General features: G+C 39.2%; 1 protein-coding gene across 4 annotated transcripts; it reads right to left on the bottom strand.

The window, feature by feature from the left end:
* CTXN2 (cortexin 2) lies at positions 1-15,500 on the bottom strand. Of its 4 annotated transcripts, none has more exons than XM_056135343.1 (2): positions 15,343-15,500; positions 1-312 (listed from the first exon to the last, which is right to left on the bottom strand). In XM_056135343.1, the coding sequence occupies exon 2, from the start codon at positions 253-255 to the stop codon at positions 10-12; it is 246 nt and encodes an 81-aa protein (XP_055991318.1). In that variant the 5' UTR covers positions 256-312; positions 15,343-15,500; the 3' UTR covers positions 1-9. The 4 variants fall into 4 exon arrangements, with proteins under 4 accessions (XP_055991318.1, XP_055991319.1, XP_055991321.1 ...); XM_056135344.1 differs by lacking the exon at positions 15,343-15,500 and adding an exon at positions 14,726-14,830; XM_056135346.1 differs by lacking the exon at positions 15,343-15,500 and adding an exon at positions 14,658-14,724.
* Between the last annotated feature and the right edge of the window lie 4,830 nt (positions 15,501-20,330).

Below are 20,330 nucleotides of genomic sequence, written 5' to 3'. Positions count from 1 at the left end.
CTTGTGCTCTCAGGCAAGTGCATATTCAAATGTCCCTTTATCAAATTCTTCAACTTCATCTTCCCATGTAGAAGAAGGCATGCTGCTATAAGGATCAAGCAAGATTTTGAAGCATCGAATAATAAGAAGTCCCAGGAAGATACACAAAATCCCCACAAAAGCAAAACCAGTTTTTTGTTCCAGAGTCAATGAGAAAGCTGATACTTCGTTGACACTCATCTTAGCTGAAGAGTTGCCACAGTAGGGACTATTCATTATTCTCTGTCACATCCTTGTGACCCTTTAGAAATCTTGCTGGAGTCACCTCTTGGCCTGGAAACAAAATTAGATTCCATTTAGTTTTTCCTGTGTATGATATCGATCAGGTAATAGGTTATGAAAGCTGGCATTTTTCAAAACCTCATCATTTAATTCGCAAAAGCTGTTGGAACACATCATCATGTATGGATGTGAAGAAAATTAGTGTTGGAGATGCTACCTCTACTATAGTAATTACAAAATTGTCCATCCTGGACAAATTTGACTGTGCTGTGGATTATAAATGTAAATTCAAGTAGGAAAATCAGCATTCAGAGGACACCAAAAGATGATTAAGTCCTTGGTTCTTTGACTTGGATTTTCATCTATTTACATTTCATTTTGAAATGTATAGATAGTCATAAATACTCATGTTTAAGGTCTATCACCATTGCCCTTTGTCTAAAAATTATGACCTTTATAAATATGTCCCTTCTCCACTCCCCCTGTTTCATATTTATGTACCTGTATTTTCTTTTGCACTCCCACTTCATAAACTAAATGTTAAGGTGTGTGTATGTGTTGCATTTTTAACAATTTCATCAGTAAGAGAAGTACCCAACATAGTCGCTAACAAGTAACAAACAATCATAGTTGTGGGCCATTAACCAACTCACTATCATTGCTACTAACTCTCAAAACACGCTCAGTAAACAGAAGATTCAAGTTAAGCAGCATGTTCTCTACATAATTCCAGTTGCAAGGTAAATTCCCCAGTCCCTTTTATCTAAATTTCTACTCCAAAATTTATAATGTATTGAAATTCCAAAGCCCAACAATGCATTTAGGAATTATAATGTTGAATGGAAGCAAAAACAGACACTTGGTGTCTTACTGTTCGGATGTGGCGAGAAAGGGACCCTCCTTCACTGCTGATGGGAATGCCGACTGGTTCAGCCCTTTTGGAAAATAGTATGGACGATTCTCAAAAAATTAGAAATTGAGCTCCCATTTGACCCAGCAATACCACTCCTGGGAATATATCCCAGAGAGGCAAAAAAGTATAGTCGAAGTGACATCTGCACTTGTTTGTTCATTGCAGCACTCTTTACAATAGTCAGAATCTGGAAATAACCTGAGTGCCCCAGAACAGATGACTGGTTAAAGAGACTTTGGTACATTTACACAATGGAATACTATGTAGCCGTTAGAAAAGTTGAAGTCATGAAATTTACATACAAGTGGTACTATATGGAAAGTATCATGTTAAGCAAAATGAGTCAGAAAGAGCGGGATAGACACAGAAAGATTGCATTCATCTGGGGAACATAAAGCAACAAAATGAGAGACTAAGGTCCAGGAGTAGCTGAGAATAGTACCAGGAATTTTGCTCCATGACTTGGAGGCCAGCCACACGTGCTAGGGGAAAAGGAAGCTCAGATAGAGAAGAGAGCACCAAATAAAGGGTGTTGTGAGGATCCTCCCAGGGTGGGAGAAGCATGCTGAAAGTAGACTATAGACCAAACATGACTGCCACTCAATGCCTCTCTTGCAAAACACAGGACCCAAAAGAAGAGAGAGAGAACAAGGGGGAATGCCCTGCCACAGAGGCAGGGTGGATGGGGGGGTGGGGGTGGGAGGGATGCTGGGACCCGTGGTGGTGGAGGATGGGTGCTGGTGGAGGGATGGGTACTTGATCATTGTATAATTGAAACCCAAGCACAAAAATTTGTAAGACCATAACTGTACCTCATGGTGTTTCACTAATAAAATTTTTTTAAAAAATTCCTAAAATTTAGAATCAATGAATTAAATCAAATGATCACTAAACCACAGCCAACATTTTTGAGAAGAATGTCCTCAAATAGCTTGCCATTTGATAATTACTAATTATATGCTTTTGGTATTTTTTTGTTCCTTCTGATAATTTGAAGAAATGTATTTGTCAAGATGACTGATTTAGACTTTGGCAGGTGAGAGGAGCATACCTGGTGGTTCTCAGGACTTACTCTTGGCTCTGCAACTCAGACATCACTCCTGGTGGGGCTCAGGGACCACTGGAAGTATTGGGTATCCAACCTACTTGGTCAGATGCAAGGCAAATGCCCTCCCCATTGTATTATCTCTCCAGTTCAAAATACTTTAGACTTTTTAAATTTTCTAACTTTTGGCAAAAGAGAGAACAGGAATGAGCAGTAAAGAGTGGAAAAAGGAAGAAATTAAAAAGAATACGATTTTTTGCTTTCAAAATTGTTTGCCACTGACACAACATGCAATATCAAACAACATTTTTTTTCATGATGGGATTATGAGTTCTATCTCTAAACCCTAAGTTACATAAATATTCCATTTTCTCATATATGATGTATATTTGACATTTTTGCTTAATAAAGAAAAATGTATTCCTTTAAACCCTGTTGAACTTCCACCACTTTATTTTTTCTGCCTCATTAAGTATGGTATAGTGAAAATATTTTATTATTTCTTTAAATTTTAGTATTACTTAAAGTAGCTCAGAACATTTTTAAAGATTGTGTTTTCATGTTATTTGTCCTGTTGAAGGCATAGGAAATTGGACTAAAATGTTTACTTACTTTAGAACTTTAAGACTTTCTAATATTATTATTTTCATCAATTACAAAATTTTTAAACATTTTTTGGTAATTACCAGCAGTACTCAGGATTAAACTTGGCTGTGCTCTCAAAAATCACTCCTGGCAGGCATGGGGTACTATGTGGGATGTTAGGGATAGGATCCAGTTGGCACATTTAAGGCAAGCCCCCCACCCACTGAACTATCTCTCTGGAACAAAAACTATTTGGTCGAGATCTATATACATTCTGATTCTCTGTTGGATGGATGGAGAAACTGCAAAAGATAAAAAAGATAAACAAAACAAAACAAAATAAAAAAATCCAACCAACCAGGATGTTTCTAAATAGAGATGCTGTATTAAACATTTGTCATATAACTGACATGCCGAGTCGTGACATTGATTCAGCCAAATCCCCTGCTGGATTTTTTTTCTGCCCTTCCTCAGAACCATAACCCTGCTGGGCAGTAACATTTGAATATTTCAGGAAACCTGTGGCTAAGAGAAGACAATAAACCTGATTTATTGGTGGACACTGTGCTGTGCTCCACAGATTCTCATCAATGAAGGACTTGTTGCCCAGTAGCTGGGAGTGCTGCCAACCAACAGGCTTCATTTGTTCTTGCCCTTCACGGATTCCTTACCATCAGAGAGCTGCCTCAGTCCAGGAAACAGCCCCCTCACAGGGCAGAGGTTTTCAGTGACAGCCAGGGCCATCTTGACTGGAATGGATACAGCTCTGAACTGTTTTGAAACTCTGAAACTATGGGAGCTCTAAGGTTCCCAGGGGTAAACTGAAGCTTTTGAACTCACACCTCAGCTCAAATTCTGCCCAATTATTCTTCCTCCTCCATTTGTGGTGAGCTCAACACAATAAAAGCTCTGCACACTGAAGTCTGGCTCATAGTTTCTCAGGAATTCAACAGTTGCTGTCACAGAATTTAAAAAACAAAATAAATAAACAAAACTGGAACAGTTTTAATGACCTGTCTTTTCTTTTTCTTTTTCTTTTTCTTCCCCCAAATAGCTCATATTGCCACCATGTAGAAATAGCCTGAACTGATTTAGTTAAAATAGTAGTTTAATTTATTTAGATGTTTTAAAAGTTACAATGATGGCAATGGCACAGTCATGGGATTGCATATAACTGGTCCTTCCAGAATGTGTCTGTGGGTTCGTGGCCAACACATAATCTACTGCACTCTGCTATTCTTATTCAAAACCATCAGCTGACCAAATACAGAAACAAATTTCCTGGGTGTAGAAATAAGGCACAATACTTCCCCCCCCCCATTAAATTGAAATAAGTTATCTTAAAAGAAATGTAAAACTTCTTATATTACAATTTGTCTAACAGATACAAAGTCATCTTTTCTTATTATAGACTAGCTATTAATGAGTCACTTATTACTTTAAATGGAAAAACACCCACTCTTTTCTTTAAAATATTTTGAATTATAGTTTAGGTGGGGCTGGAGCAATAGCACAGCGGGTAGGGCATTGGCCTTACACACGGCCAACTGGGGTTCGATTCCCAGCATCTCATATGGTCCCCTCAGCAACGCCAGGGGTAATTCCTGAGTGCTGAGCCAAGAGTAGCCCCCGTGCATCACCAGGTATGATCAAAAGAGCAAAAAAATTTATAGTTTAGGTAATATGGCTATAATGTTTAAATTTGTAGTATTGATGCAAAAATTACTGTAATCCCTCACCCCAAAATTTCCACAACCCTCCTCCAGTGTCCTGGAACCTTTGTTTCAACCTTCACTTTCTCCTTACAAATCTTTTCACTGTGTAATTCAACACCAAGGGTTTGCAACTGTTCAATGCTGGATTCCCTATTTTGTCTCTCTGTATACCACAGATGGGTCAGATCATCTGGTATTTGCTCTCCCTCTGATTTATTTCATTGTAACATGTTTTGCAGTCCCATCCATATTTCCCCAAACCGCATGATTCAATTTTTTCTTAGAGCTGTATTATATCTCATTGGAAAAACACCTTCTTTCAAGCAGTTACCATAGTTCCATATTATAGGGTAGCACTGCTGCACTGTCCTCCCGTTGTTTGTCAATTTGCTGAGCGGGCCCAGTAACGTCTCCGTTGTGAGACTTGTTGTTAATGTGTTTGGCATATGGAGATACTCTCGGTAGCTTGCCTGGCTCTCCGAGAGGGATGGAGGAATCGAACCCAGTTCAGCCGGGCCGGCCACATGCAAGGCAAACACCCTACCACTGTGCTATCTGTCTGCGACATCTGTCACCCTATTGATCTCCAGGGTTGATTCGGCTGAGCTGGCTGGCTAGGGGGGTGTCCCCTTCCTCCCTCACCACTCCATGTGCATCCCTTCTGAAGCTGTGCACTTAGTCTAAGAGAACAGCCTTCCCTGAAAAGAGACTGACTGGACCGGTCTTCGGTTGAGGGTATATATACGACTATCTACGCTCCCCTGCTAGAACCTCCAAACAAGCTCTCGAGGTCCATTATAGGGTATTTAATAAAAATTAAAAACTTAAAAAAAATTTTATTAGTGAATCACCATGAGGTACAGTTATAGACTTACAAACTTTTGTGCTTGGGTTTCAGTTATACAATGTTCGAGTACCCATCCCTCCACTAGTGCCCGTTTTCCACCACCACTGATCCCAGTAAAAATTAAAATTTAATTAACCAATTGTAGAATATGATTTTTGGTGAATGACTCTCTGGTTTTTAAAAATATGCTTTAAGCATCCAGAAAACATGAAAAATGCATTTGTTTGAAACAAACGAAAACTTTAAGAAATCTCTCTTGAAGTTAGAAATAAAAATTTAGCAGTTAATTCAAAGTAGAAATATTTCCTACTTTTGTATTAGATTCATTAATAGCCAAAAGTCTTAAGTGAGTAGGTTTAAATTATTGAAGTGGTTTGCAAAAGAGGAATTGAGTGGCAATCATGTTTGGTCTATAGTCTACTTTCAGCATGCTTCTCCCATACTGGGAGGATCCTCCCAGCACCCTTTATTTGGTGCTCCCTTCTCTGTCTGAGCTGCCTTTTCCCCCAGCATGTGTGGCTGACCTCCAAGCCATGGAGTAAAATTCCTGGTACTAATCTCTGCTATTCTTGGGTGTTAGTCTCCTATTTTCTTACTTTATGTTACCCAGATGAATGCAATCTTTCTATGTCTGTCCCTCTCTTTCTGACTGATTTTGCTTAACATGATACTTTCATGTAGTACCACTTGTATGTAAACTTCATGACTTCATCATTTCTAACAGCTACATAGTATTCCATTGTGTAAATGTACCAAAGTTTCTTTAACCAGTCATCTGTTCTCGGGCACTCAGGTTTTTTGAGAGAGAGAACAAAAGGGAATGCCCTGCCACAGAGGCAGACTGGGATGGGGGAGATATGGTGTGGTAGGGATACTGGAATCCATGGTGGTGGAAAATGGGCACTGGTGGAGGGATGGGTATTTGATCATTGTGTAATTGAAACCCAAGCACAAAAATTTGTAAGTCTACAACTGTAACTCATAGTGTTTCACTAATAAAAATTAAAAAAATATTGAGTGATTATTATTAAATTTATCACAAAGCTGGAATAAAGATCCAGAGAGGGAGTTCATCAGGTAAAGTACTTGTCTTACTTGTGGTCAACATGAATTCAATCTCTGACACCACAAATGGTCCCCTGAGCACTGCCAGGAACCATTCCTGAGCATAAGCCAGTAGTAAACCCTGGTCATTACAAGGTGTTGACCCCAAACCTAATGCCAAACAAACAAAACCAAGAAAACAAAGCTGAGATGAAACTTCAATGAGAAGGACACAATACCATAATTTAAGGCAACCTGATTATAAGAGTTTTGAATGAAACCAGAGCATAAAGTTGAATAGAAATGCTATTTAATTTCCTGTATTTAAATGATCAGAAAATATATATACCAACACCAGATGTATAATACTTGATTTAGAAGTTTGTATGAAATATATATGCATGTCACAGTTAATCAAAAGTGGTTATAAATAAAAAAGTAAAGTGGTTGCATAAATAAGAAAATCCTTAGATTTAATAGTGTGCAAATGATCAAAAGTAATAACACTATTAGCATAAATTGGTCACACCTTAAATATTTATATTATGTAATTTTATCCATAAGTGTTTTTTCAGTAGTTACTATGTTCTAGTAGTCAAGGATCTCTGGACCTAAGAGATTCAGTTTCAGATCCAGGCACAATCAAGAATGAAACAACGTAGGCGTCTATCACTTATCACTTAACTTCCCGTTAGTCGTCGATTTGCTCGAGCGGGCGCCAGTAACGTCTCCATTTGTCCCTGTCGCGTGCTAGTGTAGCCCAATGGCATCTCTTCGCTCCGGGAACATGGAGGGCCTCAAACCGATCGTTCATGATCTTGACAAAGAAGTCTGACCATCTGGTAGGTGGGCGGCCACGCGGTCTCTTGACATCCCGTGGAATCCAATCAGTAACAGCTCTAGTCCAGCGGTCGTCTTTAAATCTCATTACGTGACCAGCCCATCTGATTTTCGACACCTTGGTAAATGAGACAGCGTCCCTGATCCTTGATCGTCGACGGATGTCAGAACTCTGGATTCGTTCTCTCATTTGAGTGAAACGTGATATTCCAAGCATAGCTCTTTCTATTCTTCTTTGGGAGACCTGAATGGCGTTCTCATCTTGTTTGCGTAGGGCCCAGGTCTCTGAGGCATATGTTAATGCAGGAAGAACAGTGGAATCAAAGAGATGTGCCCGGAGCCGGAGGTTCTTCGTCCTCTTAGCTATTTCTTCGACGTTCTTGAAGGCGTTCCAAGCCGCTCTCTTCCTCCTGCGCAGCTCGGGTGCCAGGTCATTTGTCATGTTGACCTCTCGACCTAGGTACACATAGCTGTTGCATTCGGAGATGGTCGTTCCATTGAGAGCGAATGGGGCGTCAGGAACAAGGCTGTTTCTCATAAACATTGTCTTCGTAAGATTCAGCTGTAGTCCTACCTTTCCACACTCACGGTCAAAGTCGGCCAGCATTTGTGCCGCTTGGCTGATGTTTGGTGTTATTAAAACAATGTCATCAGCAAAGCGGAGGTGGTGTAGTTGCCGACCATCTATCTTCACTCCCATTCCTTCCCATTCCAGTCGTCGCATGATGTTCTCGAAGGTGGCACTGAAGAGTTTCGGTGAAATGGTATCACCCTGCCGCACCCCTCTCTTGACATCAACGATCACTTCTTTGTAGAATGGTGAGATCCTGGTAATGAATCCGCAATACAGCTCACGGAGGATCCTGATGTATTGGGCTTGAATGCCCTGATTGGCTAGGGCTTCAATGACCGCTTCCGTCTCAACAGAATCAAAGGCCTTCTTTAAATCAATGAACGTTAAGCAGAGCGGCATCTTGAACTCCCGAGAAACCTCAATGAGCTTGGTTACCGTGTGGATATGGTCGATGGTGCTGAATCCTTTGCGGAACCCGGCTTGCTCGCATGGTTGTCCTTCATCTAGTGTTCTGCCAATCCTATTCAGGATGACTCGAGTGAACAGCTTGTAGATGACAGACAATAGGCAGATCGGGCGATAGTTGCCAATGTCATGGATGTCTCCCTTCTTGAAAAGTAGTACGGTCCTGCTGGTTTTCCATTGGGACGGAACCTTGCATTCAGACAGGTAGCGAGTGAAGAGCCGAGCCAGTGTATTGATGAGTACTGACGGCAGGTTCTTCAGGTGTTCAGGTCTGACCTTGTCTGGGCCGGGTGCTGTTTGCTTCTTTACCGACGAAATGGCGTGTTGGATTTCGGAAGGGAGAACGTTAGGAACGACATACCCATCCTGTGGAATTTGGTATGTCGGCAAGTGGACATGGCTATCGAAGAGATTTGAGTAGAAGTCATGGATAATCTTCTCCATTGCCATTCTGGAGGATGTGATGGATCCATCAGGACGTCGGAGGGCAGTCATCTTGGTCTTATAGTTGGCGAAGGACAGGCGGGCATTACGAATACTTTTCCCGGCTTCTGCCGCATCTACCAGTACTTCTGCTCTTCTCTCTTTGAGGTCTTCCTTGATCGCATCTCTGCACTGCTTTGCAAGCTCGGACGTTAGCTTGCGGTTGCCTGAGGCATGCGCCAAACCACGCTGGCGAATTAGCTCAAGAGTTTTCGAAGATAGGCGACTTTTTGTGGCTATCTCTCTCTTGGCGTTCCTCGCACATTCATGGAGGTGCTGAACCAGTCGATCGTATTCCTCGTCAATGTTGTCAACAATGGCATCTTCCCATGTTGCCGCAATAGTACCAAAGAGTTCCCAGTTGGTGGGAACTCTTATATATTATATAATATATATTATATATTATTATTATATAATAATATAAGGCAAAAGGAAACAATGACTATTTAGTATTTACCACATTTCTGCAAGTGTGGCTTTACATAGTATTTTATTTAATCTTCACAACAATTTTATAGGGTTAAGAATATTATCCTTAATATCTTTTTAAAAATGATTTAAAGATGATGATTAACTTTAGAAGAAATAGAGACTTTACATATTTGGGGAATCAAAAATTTTTTGTTCTTTATTGGTTTTTTGGTGGTGGTAGTTTTATTTTTTGAGACTGTGACCAGTGGTGCTTGGGGCATATTCCTGGCTCTGCACTCAGAAACCATTCCTGGTGGGCTAGGGGGACCATGTGTTGTGCCAAGTACTGAACATGGGTTGGCCAGTTGCAAGGTAAGTGCCTTACTCACTATACTATTGCTCTGATCCAAACTCTTTTAAGTGAATATATCTGAACTGAGACTTAAAAGAGGATTTAGATATGTAAAGAAGGAAACATCATGAAAATAAATATGAAGACAGAGAGATGATGGATTTGTTCAGAGAAAATGAGCAATCTGGCCCAAGCAAAGAGAAACGTAGGAAACAAAATATTGGAGAGGTAAGATAGAATCAAAATATGACATAACTTGTTTGCCAGGCAGACAAAAAGTTTAAAATTTATTTTTCTAAAGCCAAGTGACTTGATAATGGTCAATGCAAATTCCAAGGAAGTAGCATTGTGGAAAAGAGAAGGTTTCTATGAGAAGCAATAAGAACCTGAACTAGGAAATAGATGTGTGAAAGATGTTACTGGTTTGAAAATATGTCTACATAGATATGAGGTATGAGATTTGGCAACTGTGATGTCATGAGCCATAAGAAGAGAAACTTGAAAGATGACTCCACTCTATAAAGCCTGGACAAGTGTGAAGATGGTTCTTTAATTGAAAAAATGTAAAGAAATTATAATGTGGAAATTAGGAGAGTAAACAAAGTTTAGTTCTGGATTCAGTGAATTTGTAGTTTTCATACTTGACACATAGTTCACATTCAAGCAGTGGTATTTAAAAGACATTCATTTGGCTCAGCAAAAATTGCTAGTAGGGTAGAACGTCTACTGTACTATTTTTGCCAAATCACGTTTGTGTAGAAAAAAAAATCAAGAATGTAGAGAATTCAGTATACAGATGCATTTTTAAACTCCTTTAAGAGAAGGAGACAATTGTTGAGGGGAAGGGGATATAGCTTAATGGGCTGAAGCACACTTTGCATGCTGGAAGCTTTGGTTTGATCCCTAGCACTGTACCATCTCCCAAGCACAGAAGCAGTTCCAGAGCATTGCACCAGGAGTTTCCCTGAAGCAACCCTAGATGTGGCCAAAAATCATCATCATCATCATTATCATCATCATCATCATCATCGTCATCGTCATTGTCATTGTCATTGTCATTGTCGTTGTCATTATCATTATTATCAAAATGGAAAAAAAGAAAAGCCAGGGATGTAGCTCAGCTGCAGAGTACTTGCCTTTCTTGTGTAAGGCATCCCTGGATTCAGTCCTCAGCTCACAAAGGAAAGAAAGGGGGGGGGGGTGGGAGAGAGAGAAAGGGAGGAAGGGAGGGAGAAAGAGAGAGGGAGAGAAAGAGAGAGGGAGAAGGAGAGAGATAGAGAGAGAGGCAAACAGAGAGAAGGAACAAAGGAAGGCAGGCAGGCAGGCAGGAAGGAAAGAAGGATCTCATTTTTTCCCAGAAAGGGGAAGACAGTAGCCATATCCAAATTATAAAAGTATTAATCCAGAGGAATCCAGATCAAATTGTTCTGGATAAATTTGGAGGGCATTTTTGTTGTAAATCTGTTAAAACTTTATTTGCCGTTATTACAAATAATCAATGATAGGCCAAACCTAGGTTTGTTTCTCAAATAATGCCTCTTGCATAACAAGAAAACAGAATCTGCTAGTGGATAACATAAGGTGTGATCAGAATTATGAGTGATTCTGGGGATAAAGGAGAAACAACAGAAAGGAAGTTATCCTTGCAGATTTTAAACATGCAGGCCAGAGATAGAGAGAGTTCAAAGGTCATGCACACATGCTTGGCATGCAGAGGATTCAGGTTCGAGACCCAACACCGCATGGCCCCCCAGCACTGTGGCCCCAGCACTTCTGAGAAGACCTCCACCCCAAGTTCAAAGTACAGGAGTGTAGGTCATTTGACAAATTACTTTAGTAATAAGACAGTTTTATGTTAAGTTTTCAATTTTTTAGTTTTTGTTTTTAGGGCCACTCCCAGTGATGCTCAGGAATTATGGTAATTCGGTGGCGGGGATTGGATGCAGAGATCCTACATGGAAAGTATATGCTCTAGTCCTCTGAGCCATCTCTCTGGCCCTGTTTTCAGGTTTTAGTAGAGTCAAGTGAATAAACTTAAGGATTCAAAAAAAAACCTGATATTTTTCTTTTTAAAAATCTTTTAACCATTTTTTAATCAAGATGCCTAGATTTACAATATTGTTAATCATACTTTCCATGCATATATAGTTTCAATAAAACCAGAGAACCAACTTTCTATCCAAACGTTTAGAAAAACTCTAAATAGAATAGAGCTTCTGGGACTGGAGCTATAGCACAGTGGGTAGGGTGTTTGCCTTGCACGCGGTCAACCCAGGTTCAATTCCCAGCATCTCATATATTACCCTGAGCACCATCAGGAATAATTCCTGGGTGCAAAGCCAAGAGTAACCCCTGTGCATCGCCGGGTGTGACCCTCCCCACCCACAAAAAGGGAATAGAGGTTCCATTAACATCCTTTTGTTTTAAAGGTTTTGTATTGCTGTTCGTTTGCTTGGTTTTTGCTTTTGGGGCCATGCCCAGCAATGCTCATGGCTGCACCTGGTCCTCTGCTCAGGAATCACTCCTGGCATTGCTCAAAGAACAATATGCAAGGTGGGCTGCAAACAAGGCAAACATTTTAGCCACTGTGCTATATCTCTGGCCACAACATCTTAAAAAGAACTTAAACTTTTATGTATACCTTAATATTGACGTTATATTAAAGATGAAAACAAACCATAGGTCAAGGAGAAAACCTGACTGGACAATATTCAAAGGTTGGATGAAATCTGGGGCTGAGAATGTGGTCCAGATGTGGAGCCTGACATGCATGAGGTCCTGAAATAGAACCAAAACAAAGCAAAACAAAACAAAAAGAGAGGAAACAGAACAAAAACATCCATTGCTACCAGGCTTTGTATATATAATTGTGTAAATAAATTATATAATCATGTAAATAAATTGCATAATTATATAAATAAAAGCTAATGGGCCTGAGACTTACGTAGTTATGGGGTAGAGTACATGACTCAAAAATGCGAGACCTTTAGTTTAATACCTTGAATCACACACATAAACTAAAGAAGGAATAAATCAAATTTGCTTTATTTTCACAGTTCTGTAATTGCTTAACAACCTATTCAGCAAAGATGATGCTCTTGCCATATATGTAGCAATTAAAATATCAGCATTTTAGGCCTAAATTTCTAATTATCTATTCAAGTTCTCCATTTTATTTACACTTGTAAAGTTTCCCCTCACATAGTTTTTGATATACTGCTAAGAATGATATTTATACCTTTATAGATTGATATAGAGTACAATATATATAAAAGTCTTGCTAATTAACAAAATGTTGCTAAGACTAAATAGAAATCTTCAGTTACAATAATTTCCCTCTTCATAACTAAAATTTTAAAATTACTCAGTAACTGTGGAAATATGAATTTATTACATCCTCTAATTTCTGCATGATATAGGTAAATAGAAAGTCAGTGGGTTCTATACAGCAGACATTTTAATGCCCAATTTAAAGTAAATACATCATGTTAATATCTTGCTTACTGGGAGATAGAAAATGAAAGAAACTTGACAAAAATTCAGACCATAGAGTTTTCAAAACCACAAACTAAAAGAGCCTGTAAGGAAAAAAAATAGCTGGAAAAATTTTAAGAGTAGAATGTCACATTTTATGTTGATAAAATTATTTGTAAAATTATCACACTGCATAGTTGAATTACCTGGATCTGTGTGGGTTCTGATTAAAGTTTTAAGCATCACTTTGTAATAAATACGATTTGTCTCAAGATATGTTTAGATACTTTAGAAATGAGAAAGTAAGCCTAAAGCACCTCCTATCTTTAACTATATTTAACAGGAAATGAGATTACTAAATTCTGGGAAGTCACTGGATTAGACCAAGGTTATACCTATAGGTACTAAAAATCCCAAACATCATTTAGTTGCTTTGCAGCTAGTAAACAATAAATGAATAAACCAAATCTTTCTGTGATCAGTCATATAAATCATATCATTGTGAGTAGTGAATTGGGGCTGACAAAAATTTTACACCTAATTATGTAGCTTTTCATATATATTGTGCTGTGTATGATGTTTGTTTTTTTCTATAAAATAAGCTTACTGATTAGAGATAAGAAATGTGATTTTTGAGAAAAATGTATTTAGTTTGCATGCATAATATGAAATTGCAGAAACCAATACTAAAACATAGAGTCATTAAAGACAACTTCCTATATTTTCTTTTAATCAACAGGTTTTCCCCTTCTTGTTTACCTATAAGTGGTATTCCAAACAGCAAATCTGGAGTAGCAAATATTGTAGTGGAGTATAAAATTCTGGGTGAAGAATATTTTTATTGTAGTAATTAGATGCAATAATCTCTAATGTTAATTATATGAACATTCACATTTCATAAAATGGGAAATATAATATGTCCCCAACTAAAAAATTCCTCTCATAAACATACAAACCCCACATTAAATATGAACCTTATTATAGCCTTTTAAAACAACAAAGGAAAAGATAATAAATAAGGACTTATCTACATAGAGCCAGCTAATCATAAGAAATGAATTGTGTTGGAATCAAAAGAAATCTTAAATTACAAACCCAGATGTCTTCCTTATGATGAAGTGCATGCATTTCAGGCCTTGCCAGGTATCCCAAACCTTGAAATCTGCTACAATCCTCCCCCAGCCTTTCAAATTTTACCCTTAAAGAGAATTCCCTTCAGAGAATTTTTCCATAGCTCCTCAAGGACTCATTCTAACAGTCCTTCATCCCAAAGGTCTGTAAATCTGGTCTGGAAATTCTCAAAATGTCTCATCATTAGAGAAATGGAGACTGTCATTGTCATTCTGCCTTATTTGTCTCCAGTTTTCTTTGGACATAGTAAAGGACTGAAACCTCCTAGCAAACATTTTAGGAAAATCATCAGCAATCTGACAGTACACACAGCACATCCTTTTTATTTTTATTTATTTCTTTCCTTTGGCATAAGCAACAACAGCAGCAGCAGCAGCAGGGAAATTGGAGCCTCTCCTTTCGAATTTTAACTCACCAAAACTGCAGACTCCCTCCCCAGCCCGGGCCCGCCCCTCCTCCTTTCCCACTCCCAAGCTTTAGAAAAACAAGAGAATGAGAACATGCTTCTTATCTGGACCTGCATTGGAACCCTGTCAGTTAATGCAGGGGGAGAAAGTTACTTCGCAGGCTGCAGCGGTGTCTCACCTTCCATGCTTGTTGCCATGGAGATGATATCCAGCGAGTGGACTAGTGTTGGCAGGTTTGTCTGTGTTCTCTGATCGGCTCAGCAACAATGTAAAAGGCGTATCCCTGGGAGTCTGCAGGGACCCACTGCCGTTAGGGCTTTCCTGGCCTAGGGGTGTAAATATCTGTGGCTGTCGGTGAGATAGGACTCGAGGGCACGCGAAGTGAAGTGCGTGTGTGCGCGAGTGGATCTGCAAGAAAATGTGCGTGGATGACTTCGCTGTGCAGTGTGCAAATATTTACGCGGAGGCGCCTGTGTGTTGCTGGTGTGTATGCGTGAGGGCGCCTGTGTGTGTGTGTGTGTGAGAGCCAGAGCCCAAAAAAGGAGCCTTCCAGGGCAGCAACAGGCTCTATCTCATCCTCATTCTGCTAAAAAGATGGGGGGTGGGGGGGAGGTGCGCTCTGCAGATTAGCGATCGGAGTCCATCACCCTCTTGGTTTCCCCAGGAAGTGAAAATTGAATGAATTTGTTAAGACCCTCGTTTCCCTCCTCGCTGCACTGACAGTTGTGCCATTCGCGTTTTGCTGACCTCAGTGACCGCAGTCTCGATAGAAAAAAGTAAGCGTTAAATTCTTACGTGTTGCTTCTCATCTGATCACGGAAAGACCGGAGTGCAAGAGAATCTGATTTAACTGGGGACGGCAAGCGTCTACTGGAGTTATTATTCCTCACTCGTCTTGTTTTCCCTTCTACGTAAATCGAACTGAAATCCCCTCCCTTTTGGAGAAGCTGGGGCTGTGCGCTGTCCGTAGTGCTGAAACATTGCGTAGTAAGACTGCTCTCAGGTATGAGCTTTAAAGACACCACGCAACCCCTATGTAATTGCAAAGCACATTTTCTTAAAAGTGTTGATCACACTATTTACATTCCAAACCTAAGCCACGTTGCTAGAAAAACAAAAAAAGGGGGGGAACCCTTTTTATTCTTTCCTACTCAAGGTTTACAGCACTCTCAAGCACTCTCAAACTCAGATTCTTAGTTTCTAATTTTGTTCTTGTCTGGATAATATATCCAAAACCTAGTTTCAAACACCTGTAGGTCTGAAAATATTTTATTTTTTCACTTTATGTATAACTTAACTTTAAGTGGCTGGAAAAATGAAGATGCATAATTGGGTACTCATATATACAAAACCACGGTGAAAAGACATAAATGAGAGGTGTATTACAGTTTAATAAATGAAGTGAAAATCAAATTTATAGTCATTTATAGTTTTTGTTAATTTAGGACACTTCATAGACACTTCATTCACACAAACAATAGAAAGTAGTGGTCTACAAGGATGTGCTAAACAAAATTATTAATCTTTACTTAAGACTATCAAAACTTTTTATAACTAAATGTCCATCTAAGAAAAGAGAGAGAATGGAATAACAGTAATTTGTTCTTTGCCATAATTTTATTGATAATTTAAATTTTTCTGAAAATTTTGAAAAACAAAATGGACATTCCCCAAGATCTAGAAAATGAGCTCCCTTTTGACCCAGCAATACTACTTCTGGGAATACACCATGTTGACCCAACAACACACAGCAGAAATACCACCTGCAATCCTATGTTTATTGTAGCATTATTCACAATAGCAAGAATCTGAAAACAATCTGCGTGCCCAAAAATAGACGAATGGATAAAGAAACCATGGTATATCCATGCAGTGGAATACTATGCAGCTGTTAGAAAAAAATGAAGTCACGAAATTTGTTTATAAATGGCTGGACATAAAGAGTGTCATGCTGAGTAAAATGATTCAGAAGGAGAGGGACAGATGTATAATGACTCCACTAATTTTGGGGATATTTTAAAAAATAGTATGAGACTACTATCTAAGTCCAGGAAAAGCAGGGGACAAAAAGGATTGGCTCACAGTTGGAAGTTTGACCCAAGTGTGTGTGGGGCAAAGGGCAGTAAGGATAGAGAAGGGACCAGTATAACAATAATAGTTAGAGATGATCATTCCAGACAAGTACTGAGTGTTGAAAGTAGGTAAAAACATATACATAACTTTAGAGTATCTGTATTGCAAACCACATTTCTCAAAAAGAGAGACAGAAAAAGAGATAGAGAGAAAAGAGAAATGTGTCTGCCATAGAGGAAGGGTGGGGGGTAGGAGGGAAACTGAAGAAGTTGGTGGTGGGAAATATATTCTGGCGAAAAAAATGGGTGTTGGGATATTGTATGACTGAAACCCAATCATAACAACTTTGTAACCATGTATCTCACCTTGTTCAATAAAAATAAATAAATAATTTTTTGCTGAAGTTCAGATTCTTTTTTGAGACTCTAAAACAGTGATCTTTAATGTGCATATAAATCCCCTGGGCTCTTACCACAGAAATGAAAGTTCTCATTAAGTGTGAAAGTATGTGTCAAAACCAATATAAATAGTATTTAGAAATCATATTTGGTTTAGAAAGTTGAACAGAACCATTGTTTTATATCACCTGTGGGTATTGCTCTGCCTTCATATACGTGGATTTTTCAGAGGTTGTTCCAGATTGTTTTCTATTAGGTAAAGGTAAAAGGTAGAGGCCCTCCCGTTGATCGTCGATTTGCTCGAGCGGGCCCAGTAACGTCTCCATTGGAGACCTTGTTGTTACTGTGTCTGGCATATCGAATACTCTCGGTAGCTTGCCGGGCTCTCCGAGAGGGGCGGAGGAATCGAACTCGGGTTGGCCATGTTGGCCGCTTGTAAGGCGAACACCCTACCCGCTGTGCTATCGCTCCAGCCCTCGGGTCCTCTGTTTTCTATTATTTAATTTTATTTTTGTTGTTGTTGTTGTTGGTGGTGGTGGTGGTATCCTGGAGGTTCTCAGAGTTAGTCATGGCTCTGCACTCAGGAATTACTCCTAGAGAGCTTGGGGGACCATATCGGATGCCAGGGATCAAACCCAAGTTTCCCATATTCTGAACTTTTAGCAATAATCCAGGTGATTCCAGAAGTTACTAGTCTCCGGATAATACTTTAAGTGGCAAGGTGCTAGAGATTTTCATTCTGGCAATTCAGTCACTCAGAGTACAGAGGAAGAGATCATTTATACCCATGTATGGTTATAGTCTGTGCAAGGATAATCTATTTAAATAAGTCGGTAGATAAATTTTTGCACATCATGGACAAGATGTTTATAAATAGGACCATTTTAAAGACATATATTTAATTTGTTGAGGAAATATTGTTTTACAAGAGGGTAAACATATGTCTTAGAGGCACAATGCTACTGCCTCATATCAACCTTCAAAATGCCAGAATTAGCTACTGCAGTTCTACCACTGATGTATGAACTCTACTCCAAGAATTTGTTATCTTGGTTGGAGATTTTGACTTGCCCTGTTAATTCTATAAATGTGATTCCATAGTCAATAACCATGATTCAAATTTTTAAAATGCATACACTACCAATATAAATAATATTTAGGAAATCATATTTGGTTTAGAAAGTGGAACAGGACCATTGTATTATATCACTGGTGGGTATCATGATCTGTCTTCATATACATGGATTTTTCAGAGATTGTTTGAGATTGTTTTCTATTATTTATTTATTTGTTGTTGCTGAGGTCCTGGAGGTTGTCAGGGTTAGTCATGGCATTGCACTCAGGAATTACTCCTAGAGATCTTGGGGGACCATATGGGATGCCAGGGATCAAACCTAAGTTGGCTACATACTAAGCAAGTGACCTACCCCTGTGCTATTGGTCTAGCCCCTGTTATTTTTAAAAACATAAGTACCTCTTCATATCATTAACTGTGTTTTCACCAAATGCTTGTTATCTGATGCCAAAAGAAATTTTTTTATATAAATTAGATTCTTTGGGCTGGAGTGATAGCACAGCGGGTAGGGCGTTCGTCTTACAAGCGGCCAACATGGCCGACCCGAGTTCGATTCCTCCGCCCCTCTCGGAGAGCCCGGCAAGCTACCAAGAGTATTCGATATGCCAGACACAGTAACAACAAGGTCTCCAATGGAGACGTTACTGGGCCCACTCGAGCAAATCGACGATCAACGGGAGGGCCTTTATCTTTTTACCTTTGGTGTTAGTTGGTACATGATCTTGATATTTTCAAGCAATATGAGCAATGGTGATGTTCAGAAAAGTCTGCAAAGTGGATCATTTAGGAAAAGTGTAATGGATTAAAAGTCCATTATGTTCCATTTCCTTTGCTACATACTGGAATAGAAAGATATATGACAGTTGGTCTCTGCCCTTGATAAGATACATTGTAAAACATATAAAATCTACAAAGTGTCATAGGAGCACAGAAATAATTTATGTTTTATTCTCTGTTGCCAAAAAAGCAAGGAAAAAGAGCAAAATAGAGAAAAGCCAGAATACCTGTACTTCAGGTCTTTTGTCAATGTCTGCTCTCTAGATCTTATTAAAATTGCTTATAGATAAATAATAGATGGATGCTTTTCTAAATTACATGTACTCAACCAATACTTTGAATGGCTTGTGATTTATTTCCAGAGCAAATCAAATTTTTATAAGAGAAATATGTATGGCATTATTTAGGCTTCTTCCAAACAGAATTTCCTTTACTGAAACATAGCAATTTCAGTTTATATTGCAAATATCCTGCTTAGAACACTCATCAGGTGACACAACCTTCTCTGTGACTACTATAGGATTATTACCAAAGATGATCAACAGATCATTTCTCTTTTTTGGGTTACATTTACTCTGAGCTGAGGTAGTTTTGCTCAGGTGTTCACTTTCAGTGGTGCTTGGGAGACCACTGGGAGTAGCAGAAGTTGAATCTTGGCTCTGGTCCATTTAATTATTACTCCAGCCCACTTACTATTTCTTATATGACATTGCTTTAAAAAACATTTTTTCTATAAACATTTATGTATTAAGCTATAATACTACTTCTCTTTACTTAAACTACCTAAAAGTGTGTCTTCCTCTGCTGTGTCATGTAAGTTATGCAACTGACTACATTTGTCTTTTCTTTTTGTTACTAGGGAGTTAAAATAAAGTTATCAGCTAAAATCAATGACTATAAAACCATAAGACATGGCATACTATGTTCTTTCTCTTAAATAAAAATTTGTTCCCGGGCTGGAGCGATAGCACAGTGGGTAGGGCATTTGCCTTGCACACGGCCGACCCAGGTTCTATTCCCAGCATCCCATATGGTCCCCCGAGCACCACCAGGAGGAATTCCTGAGTACAGAGCCAGGAGTAACCCCTGAGCATTGCTGGGTGTGACCCAAAAAGCAAAGAAAAAAAAAGAAAAAGAAAAAAGGCATTTAAAAAGAAAGTTTGTTCCCTTGTGTACTTGATCTTAGATTGAGTAAATAATTTCAGTCTAATGATCTTATATTTATTTATTTTTGATGGAGTTCTCATCCCCCTCTCCCCAGACAAACCAGGTTGTCCAAAGTAAGAATGAGATAATAAGACTCTGTGCTGTTCTCTTCCGGGAGCTGGGTTCTGTAGTCTCTGGGTCTTGGCGCTGAGGGGCAGTTGGTGGGTGTGACCACTGCCTACTGAAAGATGGAGGATCTGGGTGGAGGATGCTCTGCCCCGATCCGAGCAGGCTTGGAGATCTCAGCCCTGGGA

The sequence above is a fragment of the Sorex fumeus genome, unplaced genomic scaffold (assembly GCF_029834395.1).
Source record: "Sorex fumeus unplaced genomic scaffold, SorFum_2.1 ptg000111l, whole genome shotgun sequence".
NCBI classification, from domain to species: Eukaryota; Metazoa; Chordata; class Mammalia; order Eulipotyphla; family Soricidae; genus Sorex; species Sorex fumeus.
This window is presented reverse-complemented; position numbering and strand designations above follow the sequence as displayed.

What these genes read in the sequence shown, in the direction of transcription:
- CTXN2 (XM_056135343.1), bottom strand. Translation starts at nt 255, where the DNA reads ATGAATAGTCCCTACTGTGGCAACTCTTCAGCTAAGATGAGTGTCAAC.